Below are 15128 nucleotides of genomic sequence, written 5' to 3'. Positions count from 1 at the left end.
GAACAAATGAATGAACAAGAAGAACCAGCATAGCTGTGCAGATACATAGTATTGAGCAGGGTTTTCAACAACCAGCAACACAAAATCTGCTCCTCGCCAAAGAAGAGACCTCAAGTCTAAATACACACCTGAAATATTTCATTGAGTCTAAAGGCACATATTTGTTTTCATGTCTCAGCTTCTCAGAAATTGATGAGATGCCATAATTTAAAGAGTAGCATTTTTTTCTTTCTTATAGTTAAAATAAATGTGTATCTCATGCCTCTTAAATTTGATCAAACATATCGATTGACTCTAAACAAATGTTATTGTGTGTAATATGATTTCAAAATTAATCACTTAATACATGCAAATTTAGATCCCTAATTATAACTTTTAATATTCATAACAGCTCAAAAACCTAATGAAAACTTGGGATGTCAAATTCTGTGAGTTCTAATTCTTAACATTTCAAAACATAAAACAACAAAATTACAACAACTACAAACTCATACAGCACATCTTAAAATCTAGAGCATGCAGAATCTGCAATGTTACTGCAAACGGTGCTGTGAGGTAAATAACCGCAGATACTGTAAACAAACCTGTTATAGAAACAAAGAAGATATTCTTTCCTTTTTATACTAAAAGGTGGAAAGCTGGGGAAAAGAAAATAATTTTTGTTGCTATAATTTTATCTATAAATAAAAGAATAAAATACTGACCATCTTAACATGAAGAAATTTTACTGAAAAAAATAGAAATGTGTTAACTTCACATTAATGAATTTCATATTCATTTATAAATTACTCTAAAGGAAGACTCACACAATCAACATAATGCAGTAACATAAAACAAGCAACCTGCTATATTTTATTTTGACCGGGGGAGATGCCATTTTTTTAAAAAGGAAGCAATGAATTTGCCAATGTCAGACTATTATCAGGCAGCTAGGGAAACATTTTATAGTCTACTGGAAAAGTGCAAACAGGCATGAGTTAAACTGCTGACACAACCTTAGTACAGCGTCCTATTCTAATTAGTATAGGAAGTTACATCAAGGAGAGAGCTTCCCTACCAATTTTTTTTATCATTATCAGCCTTAATATCTGGATAGAAAAGGATATGAACTAGTGAAACGTTAATCAATTAAGGGAATAATAAACCTTAAATCTGTAGGAGAATCTGCATTTATCTATGAACCTACAGTTATGTATGTGTGTATAGGAATTTCTCATAAGAATTACATAGTGAATCTGACTTTTGCTATGTACAGGGGTAGCTAGTCACTTAGTATTTTTAGCCTTAAGATTCATCACTAGAAAATGAAATAATACTTGTTGAGTTTCTGCAATATGCCCATCACTGTGCTAGATGTTTTATGTAAATTATCTCAATCTCCAAAAGAATCCTACCAGATAATTAGTATTTACTTCACATAACCAAAACTCATTCACCTAAATTTGATTCCACTGGCCAAGTCAGCCAAATCCCAAAGCTCTTTTCCTTTACTACATGGTACTATGTATATATAAACATGAATGTGCACAAATACTGTCCACTACATGAATCATGACATAGCAATGGGACAGCTAGAGACTACTGTCTACTTTTTTTCTACATAACACACTTCTGTAGTGAGAATCAGTTCATTCATCATTAAGGGATAAGGTCAGTATAATGTGAAAGTCACATTGGTCCAGAAATAATTGTCTCCAGCATAACAATGTTTCAAAGCCTTGAGGGATGAGCTTTCTCACAGAGTCTTAGCAATATATGATGACATTAAGGAAAATACCTGACAATCCTTTGGAAGAGGGCAAACAGAGGCCAGTTAATGGCTTCAAGAACTACTAGGATTTTTACAATGTTAGACTACCTGGCTGAGCTGCGAACACAAACCATGAAAATGTTTCCCCATGTTTACTCAAAAAAAAAAAAAAAAAAGAGGGTAGTATCTAAAGAAGAAAGGCTACATCCTGGATCAGAATTTTTAATTTTGACAATTTATCTTTAACAGAATTGAATGCCCTTGTGGACTTACATTTCAAAGGAGAATACTAACTGGTATTGGGTGCAAATGTTCAACTATAGTAGAATTTTATGAGAACACTTACCAGTTTTGCTAGTACAGAGATTACAAAGCTGCATAGTTCTGAGTGGCTTGTCTGTATTTTTAGGGTATGATTTTGCAGAACTTTAGGTTTTTTCTAGAGACACATATATTGTTTTACAAGAGAACTTCCTGCATTATGGTATTGTAGAAAACTCAGTTTCACCACCAGCTTTATTCAGACCTAGTCTAATTTCTTCAGTATTTGCTGTTACAGAGTAAAACCAATCTAAACTGAGAGGTTAAATAAACTTTATTGCTGCTAAACCCTTAAGAATTACTTTGTCAAAGCAAATCATTGCTCATTTTTATTTTTACTTTAAGAAATAAGAAAGAGTTGGAGTGAAATATTTGAAATAAATAAAAACTAGAAAATAACATTTTAAAATACAGATTATATTAATAGAAGTAGAATATGTGATCTCAAAATTCTCAAAATTATTCTAAATTAAATGTAAATTCTTGTATATACTATATATTAAAAAAATATTTTGAGTCAGTTTAAATTTTTTTTTAATTCCACAAGGCAGATGACATTCATTACAATAATAATACAGGTTTTTCCCTTAGAATTAGTCTATAGGTAGCATACTTGAGATTATTTTCCTTATGAAAATGTCAAATTATTAAGGAGAAAACAATATTAACCAATATTGGCCACAGGGAATACACTTTACTAAGTTGGCTTCTTCATTTAAATCTTTTTCTGTAATGTGTCTAAGACATCACTAATACTTTAAGAATGTCAAATCCTAATCAAATTTTAACTCTGGTAAAGTAAGTTACTAAAAGTTATGAATATTGAAAGTTATTAAATTTCCACTGTGATAAAACAAAATAGGAATCAAAGTTAAACAGTCCTACATAAAATAAAATGTTTATTTAACAACTAGAGCTTACGCTGCTCAGTAAGTGTTTTACTCTCCTCATTGAGATGACTGAAGATTTCAGAGCTAGGCTTCTGTCAATTTTCTACCTCTCAATCTCAAAAGGCTTTTGTTTCTTGATTCCTCCTTCCGTCCTTCCTGTCTGTGAAGAAAAAAGTGATCCCTATCATTCCCAAGACTAATATCAGTCCTTTTGATTTTTGTCTACCCCATGTCTCCTCCAGAATCTTGCTCTTTTAATCATCTCCCTTCTGCTTCAAAGTTCAATTGCTTTAATCTCATTTGTCTCTCTTTCCATGAACATTATTCTTCCTAAGTTTAAGAGATAATGGTGTTCCATGAAACTTACCTGTGTTTTGTGTATTCAGATACCCTGCTGTAAAATGTCTCTTACTATGACTCACAGTAAAAAAAAAAAAAAAAGCTTGAAAGTTACTAAACTAATCTTGTGCCTTCATTTCATATATGTGAACATTGAACCCACAGATCTGATCTATCAAAATTCACTCACTCAGTAATAGAATCCTTGGCCTTTCAATTCCCTCTATGGACAGAACTTTTCTTTACTCTTCAAATTATGTCATGACATGGTGTCATTTAGTGACCACGACCACTTGTCATTATCTTAAGGTTATCTGTCAATAGACACTTTATGTTAATATTAACTGAAAACTCAAGTTACTGGTTCCAAGCAAGGTCAGAATTCTGGATCAAAACTATTAACATCTCCACTTTGTTCATGTGCATCTGTTTTATTGTAGGTCCATGAAGTGCCATTTTTTTTCAGTCACTTTTTCCCTTTCTAGGTCATACCTCAGATAATGCTGTCTGCCTCGGAGATCAGACTCCATCCTATCTTGGGTGTCTGACTGTAGAGGAGAAGGCAAATGTGTGTATTCTCCCAGTTTTCTAGGATGCTCTTTGTCCTGTGAGGTGACATATTGGAGATACTTTACATAAATGTGTGCTGTTGGGAAAGTAACAGGACTTGCCTTACCCTGTGCGCAGGCTGGAAATGAAGGTCAGTCGTGGGCTTGGCAGTGGAAGCCGCATAGGCTTACTGAGCCGTCCTCCACCAGGGGGCAGCACTTCCTTTATTGCTGGTGGAAGGGAGGGAGAGAGTGTGGGGGGGGCCTTCCAGTACCTTTGCAATAACTGTAGTATGTGCTTTACTATGTTAAAGAGCTCCTCCCTTCACTCTTGAAATAATTTGATTTCTTTGAAATTCATTTTTGAATAAAGATCTACAGAATTAAATCAGCTGTATTCAAAGAAGTTTAAAAACCCTCCTATCTTTAGTAACAAATTTACCATGATTTATCATCATGTTTGTTTAAGGACCATTTAACATTGCTTTTGTAATAGAAGAAAAAACATTTTAACTTTCAAAAATAAATTAATTATTTTCTAATTATGCATTTATTACATTTATTTTGAAGTAAAACTTGTAATCTTAAATCACTTAAAGTAATCACTGTTAACATTTTCCTATGTGCAATATTTTAATGTATAAATAAATTTTTTAAATATACAGCTAGACTGAAGCAATATGCTGTATACCAGAAATTGACACAACATTGTAAACTAACTGTAATTCAATTAAAAAAAAACTCCTAGAAGAAAACATAGGCAAAACATTCTCTGAAATAAATCTTAGCAATATTCTCCTAGGGCAGTAAACCCAGGCAATAGAAATAAAAGCAAAAATAAACAAATGAGACCTAATTGAACTTATAATCTTTGCACAGCAAAGAAAACAATACACAAAACAAAATGACAACCTATAGAATGGGAGAAAATATTTGCAAATGATGAAACTGACAAGGGCTAAATTCCCAGAATGTTAAAAAAAAAAGCTGATACAACTTAATAACAAAAAAACAAACAGTCCTATCCAAAAATGGACAGAAGACCTAAAGAAGTAATTCTCCTATGAAGACAAACAAATGGCCAATAGGCACATGAAGAAATGCTCAGTATCGCTAATTATCAGAGAAATGCAAATTAAAACTACAATGAGGTATCACCTCACACCAATCAGAATGGTCATAATTAAAAAGTCCACAAATGATAAATGCTGGAGAGAGTGTGGAAAAAAGGGAACCCTCCTACAGTGCTGGTGGGAATGTAGTTTGTTGCAGCTATTATGAAAAGCAGTATGGAGATTCCTTAAAAAACTAAAAACAGACCTAACCTATGACCCAACAATCCCACTCCTGGGCATACATCTGGAGGGAAATCTAATTCAAAAAGACACATGCACCCCAATGTTCATAGCAGCACTATTTACTATAAGCAACCTAAAATGTCCATCAAAAGATAGCTGAATAAACAAGCTGTGGTATAATTATATAATGAAATACTACTCAGCCATGTAAAAGAATAAAATAATGTCATTTGCAGCAACATGGATGGACTTGGAGATCATCAGTCTAAGTAAAGGAAGTCAGAATGAGAAAGAAAAATACCATATAATATCACTCATATGTGGAATCTAAAAAAAAGTCACTGATGGACTCATCTACAAGACAGAAAGAGACTTGCAGACATAATAAACAGTCTTATGGTTACTGGGGGAAAGGGGATGGGAAGGGACAAAATGAGAGTTTGAGATATGTAAACATTAACTACTATATATAAAAATAGATTAAAAAAACAAATTTCTTCTGTATAGCACAGGGAAATATACTCAATATCTTGTAGTAATCTATAATGAAAAAAGTGTGAAATGAATATATTTGTGTATATATATGACTGAAACATGCTAATCACTAGAAATTGACAAATTGTAACAGTATAATTTTAGAAAAGCTTAACTGACCAAAAAAATAAAGTCAAGGGAAAGAAATATATATATATATATGTATGTATATTCAGCTAGATTCCTAGTCTTATCACTTAATGTGTAAGGGGAATGATTTTTTTTCCTTCTGCCACCTTCTTACAGGTTGATGCGTTGGGAGTCTCCCTGGGCCTCTCCATCACCTCTCAGTGTGGAGACTGTCCGCACTTCCCGCTAGAACTTTGGTGTTCTTGTGGCTTTAGTTACTGTCTCTATGTTGGGATCCAAATCTGCATCTCTAGTCCCTAAGGCTCTTTTATATTCTTCTAAATGCCTGTCAGAAATTTTCAACTGGATGTTTTATAGGCACCTCTTCATGTAAATCTTTACTCTCCCCTGGGGCTCTTAGTGTGACCTACAAACTGTTTGCAGGCACATTGGTGTATTTCTCTCCTGTCGCCTTACTGTCCTACGTAGTTCTCTCCCACCCCTTCTGGGCTGGTTTCCTAGCTTTTGAGTGTCTCCTTCCTTCAACTTGGCCTGGCTAGTCAGACATCAGGTTTCAGAGCCTGATCTCTGGGAAATGTTTTTGAACTCCCCTTTGACCTCCTTAAGACTGGGTCAAGTGCTTCAGTGTACCCTGTGATACCTTTTTCCACCATAGCATTTGTCACTTCATATAGTATTATTGTTGCCTGTTTACTAGACATAAACTTCTTATTCACAACTCCCTAACACCTAGTCTGGGGCCTGGCACTTAGTAGGGACATAATAAACATTGGTTGGATAAGTGAGCAGTATTATGAAATGTCCCCAATCTAATTAGCTGTAATTAGTCTTCTACAACATTATTTTTAATGTCTTTGATGGTATTGGCATTTAATAGCATAAAGGTTCACCCAGTATTTGGGCATTTTCCTTTCTTTTTTTCTTTTGAGTACAGCACGAATGGGTTTTCATAGTTCAGTGTTCAGAAGAAGCCTCCCCTTAACTGTCTCATGGGAGACTCAGCTGAGCTTAACATGCCTGGGTGGTGCATCTGATTAGGATAACAGAACCGGAGTTGTTTCCCAGCTCTGCTGTGTCCTGCTTTATTGCCCTATTCAGCTACTTATATGGCTCTTATGAGAACTTCATACAGGCTTCTGATTATTTTTTAACTTACCTACCCTCAGACTCAATGGAGGTTAAATTAAGAGTCTCATCCTCTCCCTACACGGTGCTGTTAGCTAAAAATATGTTTGAAAAGAATTCTCTAACCTAACAACCTCCCCATATCTGTTTAAACTTTGTTGTTGAGACATTTGTGGAGCTGGCCCTTATTTATGATTTCCTCTTAGTATTTTGCTAATACCAGGGTAAGGAGTTGGCCCTTGTGTACAGAATGAGGTACTTTTCTTTTGGTGGTTTCTGACCGGCTGGCAGTATCTGGCCCATAAAAAGCCGCCCTTACCCCCACTCCACACTTCTCTAGCCATTCCTTTCCTGGTTCTCTTGTTTCCTGAATATGTATTTCCCAGGTGTTCTTTTGGGCCTTGTTTTCTCTTCATCTTCATCTTAAAACAATTGCAAACATTATTGACAAATTTTACTTCTTGGTTATCATCTCAGATTGCAGTTGCTTCTTGCATATCCCATAAACCTGAGAGTGAGGCTTAGATAACTCAAGTATCTTATATGATTAACTGATTAAGCGGGGCTCTTTCCCCTTCCTTCACTGAAGTTCTGAGTTGCTCCTGTATTTGTAGTTTTTGAAGACTGTGACTATCCCTGCTGTCATCTGGGCTCTGAACCTGGCCAGATCATGCCAGTTTTATTTCCCATAACATCTCCTGAATACCTCTATGAGGCACACCCTACCACCGTCAGTTCAGGAATGAATTGTCTCTGACCTGCTCACCACTCTCCCATCTGACCCCTTCCTCCAATGCCTTGTGAAGGTGCACATTCACAGGGAGCCTCGGGGGCTTGACTTTCCTAGCTCTGCAATGCTAACCACCTGTTGCAAATTGCATAGCCCTTAACATTCCTACCAGTTCTTCCCCTCTTTATCAGGACCTGGCAGTGCCTTTTCATGTGAATTCTCTGATTGTACAACTTAAGCACCAGATGAAGATCTTTTGTAACTTTCTTTCAAAATTGTTCCAAGTTTAAATAGACCCTTGGCTTTCAGCTATTATCTGCTGTTTAAAAACAGTGCAGTGTTTTTTGACTGGAGACCGTGGGCTCTTAAATACTGGTGCACCTCTAGAAAGATCCAAGTATCATTTGGAATTGTCGTGACCTTGTCGACAGTCTTAAGTGAGTAGGCCATGGGACCAAGGTCAAAGTTCACAATAACTTGCATGTGTGTGAGGTGGGAAGTAAATGTATGCATGTGCCAATAGAATGAGAAAGTATTATGAACTATACGCATGCGCGGGCATAATAAAAAGACAAGCGCATACGCCCGAGGACGCGCTTCACCCGCTTGTACTGCGATAAACTGCTGTTTTGCTCCATGTCAGCTCCTCACGCATCATGTCAGCTCCTTGTGCATTTTTCCACTTGGGCAGCTCACCTCCTCTCATCCCTCTCCAGCCTCCCGCGGCTGACAGACCTAAACCAGTATTTCTCAGATTATTTCTAAGGCTGTAGTTTTGCACATGCTACTTCCCTGTACCCCAAAACTATTTGGATTCCCGCTGCTTTCAGAATGTTTACGTAAGTTCCAGATAGCCTGGCATTCTGGGTGCATTACATTTTGGCTTAGAACTGTTTCCAACCTCATAACCTGCCATTTTACACCATATTCCTGGTATACCTCCTGTCACAGCCAGATAGGTGTATCTGAGGCCCGCTGGTCTGGGGTGCCCTGTTCATTCCCTCTCCCACACCCTTCATCCTCTACGTCATAAACTCTTCAGTTCCAGCTCCATCATAAGCCTTCTCTGGCATGCCCAGATGAAAATACCACACTTATCACCTCTAACACCTAAAACTATGTACACTGGATGATAGTTTTTTCTATGCACTGCTCCTACTCACTGGATGTTCTCACAGCAGGACTTTATATCCCTACAGCACCCAGCAAATAATAAGCACTTGCTATTTTTTTGATGAAGAAATTGTCACTTAATCAGTTGCCACCTGTGATCCACCTGTTTCTAAGTTGAGAGTACTGTGGATTCATTGGTTTAGCTCCACACTATGAAAGTCTTCTTTGTGGAAAAACTTGTTCATAAAGGTGAAATTTCCCTTAGCTCACCATGATTCTGTTCCGCTAAACTTCTAACTCATTTTGAAGTTTACAGTTAGGTCATGAGAGTCAAAGTGAGCCTGTGGGCATATATATTTTTACTTGATAAGTTGTAGAAATTTACCGGTATATTGAGAAGATGATCAGACTAGGACTCAGAATACAGACCTAAATTTGAGTTCTACATTTCCACCTAAGCTTAGATAAGTCATTTAAAATCTCTTGGTCTTAGTTTCCTCTATAAGGGAAAAGTTGCATAAGATAGTTTCAGGTGTCAGTTTGCAATGAAAAAGCCTATATAAATGCTTTTGAACAGGAGGCTGCAAACTTTTTCTTTAAAGGACCAGATTGTATTTTAGGCTTTGCTAGCCATAGACTGTTGCAGCTCATCGACACTGCTATTAGTAGCTTGAAAGTGGCCATAAACAATATGTAAACTAGCATTTCACTATTTTATTTATGAGAACATTACTATATAGTTTCATTTTTATGAAATTATAAAATAAGCAATACTTATCTGTGCTTGAAGAAAGTTCAAAATTATGTCGGCCTGTAGGATGGTGGGTGTGGGGATTGACAGCGTAGGGACATGAGAGAGATTTATAGGGTGATGTTAATGTTCTCTATCTTGATAGTGGCTTGGATCATATAGGTTGAACTCAAGTAATGGTACACTGGAGGTTTGTGTATTTCACTGAATATAATTTGCTTTCTCAATTTTAGTTAATATGCATGGAGTGTTTAGGGGTAAAGTGTATGGACATCTGCAACATGAAATGCATTATAAACAGATGGTGAATAGATATAAAATAAATATAATAGACTACTGTAGAATCTAGGTGGGTTTATGGATGTTCACTTACATTTCTTCTAACCTTTCTATGTATTTGCAAATATTTCTAATTAAATGTTGCAGAAAAAATAATAAATGAATATATTGATATTTTCCTTGACTTCCTTCTACCAGTCACGGATTCTTTCCTGCAGGTAATGATTGCTTGTCAGTTTTCCTACCAGTGCTTTTCCAACATATTTATGTATGTCTGTCTGTATCTCTGTATGTGTGTGTGTATAGATGGGTCTATGTGGAATATGTAGGAATCATTTTCTTTTCCACTTTTACATGAATAATAGGAAGAATGTATGTTCTTGAACTTATTTTTCCCCACTTAATGTCTTGATTGTGTTTCCTTGTCTTTCTCTATATATATTATACATGTATATCTCCTTTGAATCATTGCAAAATATTCCACAGTGGAGGGATATATATCCAAGACTATATATATATTTCTTGGTGATATATATTTAGATTTTTCCATTTTTCTCTTACAAATTGGTGCAGAGCAATTTGTAAAAGAAAAAAAAAACTATTTCTCTAGGGTAGACACTGAGAAATGGAATCACCAGTTTGTAGTATATGTTTATTTTTATATTAATAGATTGTCCTCCTGTAAAGCTGTACCAGTAGTCCCTCCAGCAGAGATTAAATTACCTGTTTCTTTTCAACTTTCTGAGCATTGATTATCAATTTAATTTTTTTTTTTTTTGCTAATTTGATAGGATGCTGGTATCTGGTTGGGTTAATTTGCAGTGTCTCTGGTGACTGCAACTGAGCATATTTTTATGCTTGCAACATTTCCATTTCTTTACAGTCCTGTGCTCATCGTCTTGCTATCTTTTGTCTTGTAATTCCTTTATTTTAGAAATCGTACTTGTTTTAAATTAATATTTTCATTTTTATGGGCTATTCCTAATCATTTATCCCAAAATATATTGCATAATCTGCCATTCCTCACTATTTCAATTGCCAACTGTGTTGCATGCAAAACTCCATTTTATATGGATCCTTTCCTAGACACTGTTCTGTTTTGTTAATTTCTACCTCTGTTCTGTGCCATTATCACACTGTACTATGTAAGCTCTATGTAAGTGTTTGTAAAATAAAAGTAATGTGTGAAGTTTGTGTGAGTACCGTCTCTCCAATTTTGGCATCTGTGTAGTATTAGCTTTATAAAAATCATTTAAGTAAACTTGCAGAAAAGGAAAATATGTGTAGAAAAATAATGTATTTCTTGAAAATTGGGAGAACCAACTAAAGACATTTGGACATTAGAGATAGAGTTCTTTTTATTTTTTCTAAGAACTCCTGATTTGATAATGTTAACCAGCCCTTACTTAGATGGTACCAGTAGGTCTTACTGCTTTCTCTTCTCACCGTTGCTTTATGTATTTTTCTTGTCTCAGATTTTTTAAAAGAAAACTTTAAAAAGTGAAAAATATACAATTACATTAAATTTCTGGAATTTATTCTATGAGATTTGTCCTTTTTCTCATGTTAGACAGATAATATATAAGAAAGTTTTCTCCCCCAACCAAAAAAAAAAATATATATATATATATATGCCTCTAGAGGGCAGCATTCCTCATACAACAGATATGACAAATAAAAAAAGAATTCCACTGTCCTAGAAGTTTAAGAAACAAAAGATAAACAAGTTTTACAAGTTTCTTTCTTGTAAGATGTCTCAGAATCTTTAACATACTATTGTGCATTATGACTCATCAATAGGCCACTATTATGGTACACAGTGTTTCTTCAAACTTAATCACAGAAACCTTTCTTAAAGGACCATCTCTAGTGACTACTCCTACAGAATGCATTTGGAAACAGTCTAGTAGAGAAATTCTCTAGTTGACAAGTTTCAATTCCTTTTTTTATTCATAGACATGCTCCTATGATTTTTAAAACAGGTCTTTAGACATCCCCCTCTATTCACAGATCATGACTGAGAATGGAATAACTATTTACATTTATTTTGGGGAAATCAGAAACATGGAGAACTTACTGCTTGACTTGCTGAAAGGACAACAGCGAAAGAAAGAAAAGAAGACAAAATAAAAAGCTGAAAAGAAAGAGAGAGAGAGAGAAAGGCTGGTGCTATAACTAGTTGAGAGACTTCTAGCTTTAAAAAACACAAAGCAGTTGAGGTATGCATAACAAAATATTTTCATACTTACCCAAACTCAGAATATTAAATACTTGAACTCCATTAACTTCTTTCCACAGTCCATGTCAACTGAAATTAAATTTCCTAATTTAAAGATCTGTTGTAAGCCTGATGAGACCTCTATAGAGCTCTATAGATGAGATATTCTTAAATTGTAACTTGTGAGAGAGCGCTTAAACAAAATTACTCCCCTCTTTTGTTGTCATTTGGTCTTTCACTGAAATGATGAAAGCAGGTTTAGAATATAGACATGCCCCCACTCCCCACGTACTCCTGCAGAATACTTGGAGAATAATGGGGGATGAGCCATGACTTCAAATATAATACATGTGTCCAAATGTTTGATTACTAAATAGCCTTTTTCCATAAACAATGTTTGAAATTTTTTTTTAATTTTGCATAACTATGAGGCATGCCACAAAGACAATGCAAGTACAGGCATACCTTGGAAACACTGTAGGCTCAATTCCAGACTACCGCTATGAAGCCAATGTCACAACAAAGCAAGTCACAGGTGTTTTGGGGTTTCCTAGTACATATAAAGTTATAGTTACAATATACCATAGCCTGTTAAGTACACAATAGCATTATGTCTAAAAAAATACATACCTTAATCAAAAAATACTTTATTGTTAGAAAATGCTAATCATCCACTGAGCTGACAGTGAGCTGCAATCTTTCTGCTGGTGGAGGGTCTTGCCTCCATCTTGGTGGCGGCTGACTTACCAGGGCGGTGGTTGCTGGAAGCTGAGGTGGCTGTGGTAATTTCTAAAAATTAAACATTGAAGTTTCCTGCATCAATTGGCTCTTGCTTTTACAAGTGATTTCCCTCTAATGTGTAATGCTGTTTCATAGCACTCTATCCACAGTAAAACTTTTCAAATCTGGACTCAATTCCCTCAAACCCTACTGCCATTTTATCAAGTTTATGTAATGTTCTAAATTATTTTGGTCATTTCAACAATCTTCATAACATCTTCACCAGGAGTAGGTTTCATCTCAAGAATCACTTTCTTTGTTCATCCATAAGGAGCAACTCTTCACCCATTCACATTTTATCCTGAGATTGCAGCTAATTCAGTCACATCTCCATGCTCCACTTCTGATTCTCATTCTCTTGCTATTTCCACCACATCTGTAGTTCATTCCTCCACTGGAGGTTTAAACTCCTCAAAAAGTCATCCAGGAGGATTGGAATCAACGTCTTTCAAACTCTTGTTAATGTTGATTCTTTGACCTCTTCCCACAAGTCACAAATGTTCTTAATGGCATCTAGAATGGGGAACCCTTTCCAGGAGGTTTTCACTTTTCTTGGCACAGATTCATCAGAGGAATCTCTACCTATGGCAGCTGTAGCCTTGCAAAATATATCTTAAATAATAAGACTTGAGAGTTGTAATCAGTCTTTCCATGGACTGCAGAACATATGTTTTGTTAGCAGGCACATAACACCAATCTCCATCAGAGCTCTTGGGTGATCAGTTTCATTGCCAATGAGCAAAAATGTTTTAAAAGTAATCTTTTTTTTTTTTTCCTGAAGTCTCAACTGTGAGCTTAAAATATTCAATAAACCATGTTGTCAATAGATGTGCTCTCATCTAGGCTTTGTTGTTCCATTCATAGAGCACAGGAGAGCAGACTGAACATAATTCTTCAGGTCCTGATGGTTTTCAGAATGGTAAATAAGTACTGGTTTCAACTTAAAGTCACCAGCAATCTTAGACCCGAATGAAAGTCCTAGATGGCATCTTCCAATATAAGGCTGTTTCATCAACACTGAAAATCTATCGTTTAGTGTAGACACCGAAATGAATTCTCTTATTGAGATCTTGAGGCTGACTTGCTGCACTTTCTCCATCAGCCTTTATTGTTTCCCCTTGTACTTTTGTGTTATGGAGATTGTGTCTTTCCTTAAACCTCATCAGCCAACCTCTGCTAGCTTCAGCCTTCTCTTCTGCAGCTTCCTCACCTCTCTCAGCCTTCAGGGAATTAAAGAGAATTAGGGCCTTGCTCTAGATTAGGTTTTGGATTAAGGGAATGCTGTGGCTGTTTAGATCTTTTATCTAGAAAAATAAAGCTTTCTCTGTATCAGCAATTAGCCTGTTTCACTTTCTTATTATTTGTGTATTCACAGAGTAGCACTGTTAATTTCCTTCAAGAACTTTCCTTTGCTCACAATTTGGCTCATTTGCACAAGAGGCCTAGTTTTCAGCCTAACTCAGCTTTAGCGTGTCTTCCTCACTGCACTTAATTGTCTCTAGCTTTTGATTTAAAGTGAAAGACATGTAACTCTTACTTTCACTTGAACACTGGGACCACTGTAGGGTTATTAATTACCCTGATTAAAATATTGTTCTGTATTAAGGAATAGGCAGGCCTGAAGAGAGGGAGAGAGATGGGGGTACGACCATTTGGTGGAGCAGCCAGAACACACAGCCTTTACCGATTGTTTGCCATCTTAAATGGGTGTGGTTTTTGGCACCCCAAAACAATTGCCATAGTAACATCAAGGATTACTGATCACAGATTACCACAAGTAAAATATAATGAAAATTTTTGAAATATTGCAAGAATTACTAAAATGTAACACAAAGACATGAAGTGAGCAAATGCTGTTGGAAAAATGGCACCAACAGACTTACTTAACATAGTTGCCACAAACCTTTAATTTGTTTAAAAAAATGCAATATCTGCAAAGCACGATAAAGAAAAGTGCAAAACTAAAACAAGGTGTCCCTGTAGCTTTCAGCAGCTCATTCCAGGTTTCTTGAGTCATACATAAGCCCTCTTTGTACTGCTCCTGTGACATTAACATTATCAAAAAAAAAAAAGAAAAAATGCTAAAAGGGCTATAATCTTTGGTCTCAAGTCATCAAAATATTTTAACCAAGTATATAACCAACTCTCAAAGTTTAATTTCCAATACATTAACTATTGGCTGCATGTGACTAGTGAACACTTGAAATGGGACTACCATTACTGAGGAATTGAATTTTTATTTAATTATAATTAATTTTTTCTAAATTTAAAAGCTGAGGCAATGTAAAATATCTATCTACAAAAGAAACATCTATTGTTTTTATCTAGTCAGCATCAACTAACTATTCAACTAAAATGAATT

General features: G+C 35.6%; 1 protein-coding gene across 6 annotated transcripts in view; it reads right to left on the bottom strand.

Annotated features, from left to right (window-relative positions):
• Positions 1 to 15128, bottom strand: part of LOC135323016 (uncharacterized) — a 92912-nt gene that overhangs the window by 39528 nt on the left and 38256 nt on the right. For 2 of the 6 annotated variants that reach the window (XM_064494261.1, XM_064494264.1), the window contains one exon: positions 12784 to 13986. The exons of 3 other annotated variants lie outside the window; for them this stretch is intronic. In XM_064494261.1, coding sequence (XP_064350331.1) covers positions 13929 to 13986 — 58 coding nt within the window. In that variant the 3' untranslated portion in view covers positions 12784 to 13928. One more of the 6 variants, XM_064494263.1, reaches the window with a different exon arrangement.

Source organism: Camelus dromedarius, chromosome 15 (assembly GCF_036321535.1).
Source record: "Camelus dromedarius isolate mCamDro1 chromosome 15, mCamDro1.pat, whole genome shotgun sequence".
Lineage (NCBI taxonomy): Eukaryota > Metazoa > Chordata > Mammalia > Artiodactyla > Camelidae > Camelus > Camelus dromedarius.
This window is presented reverse-complemented; position numbering and strand designations above follow the sequence as displayed.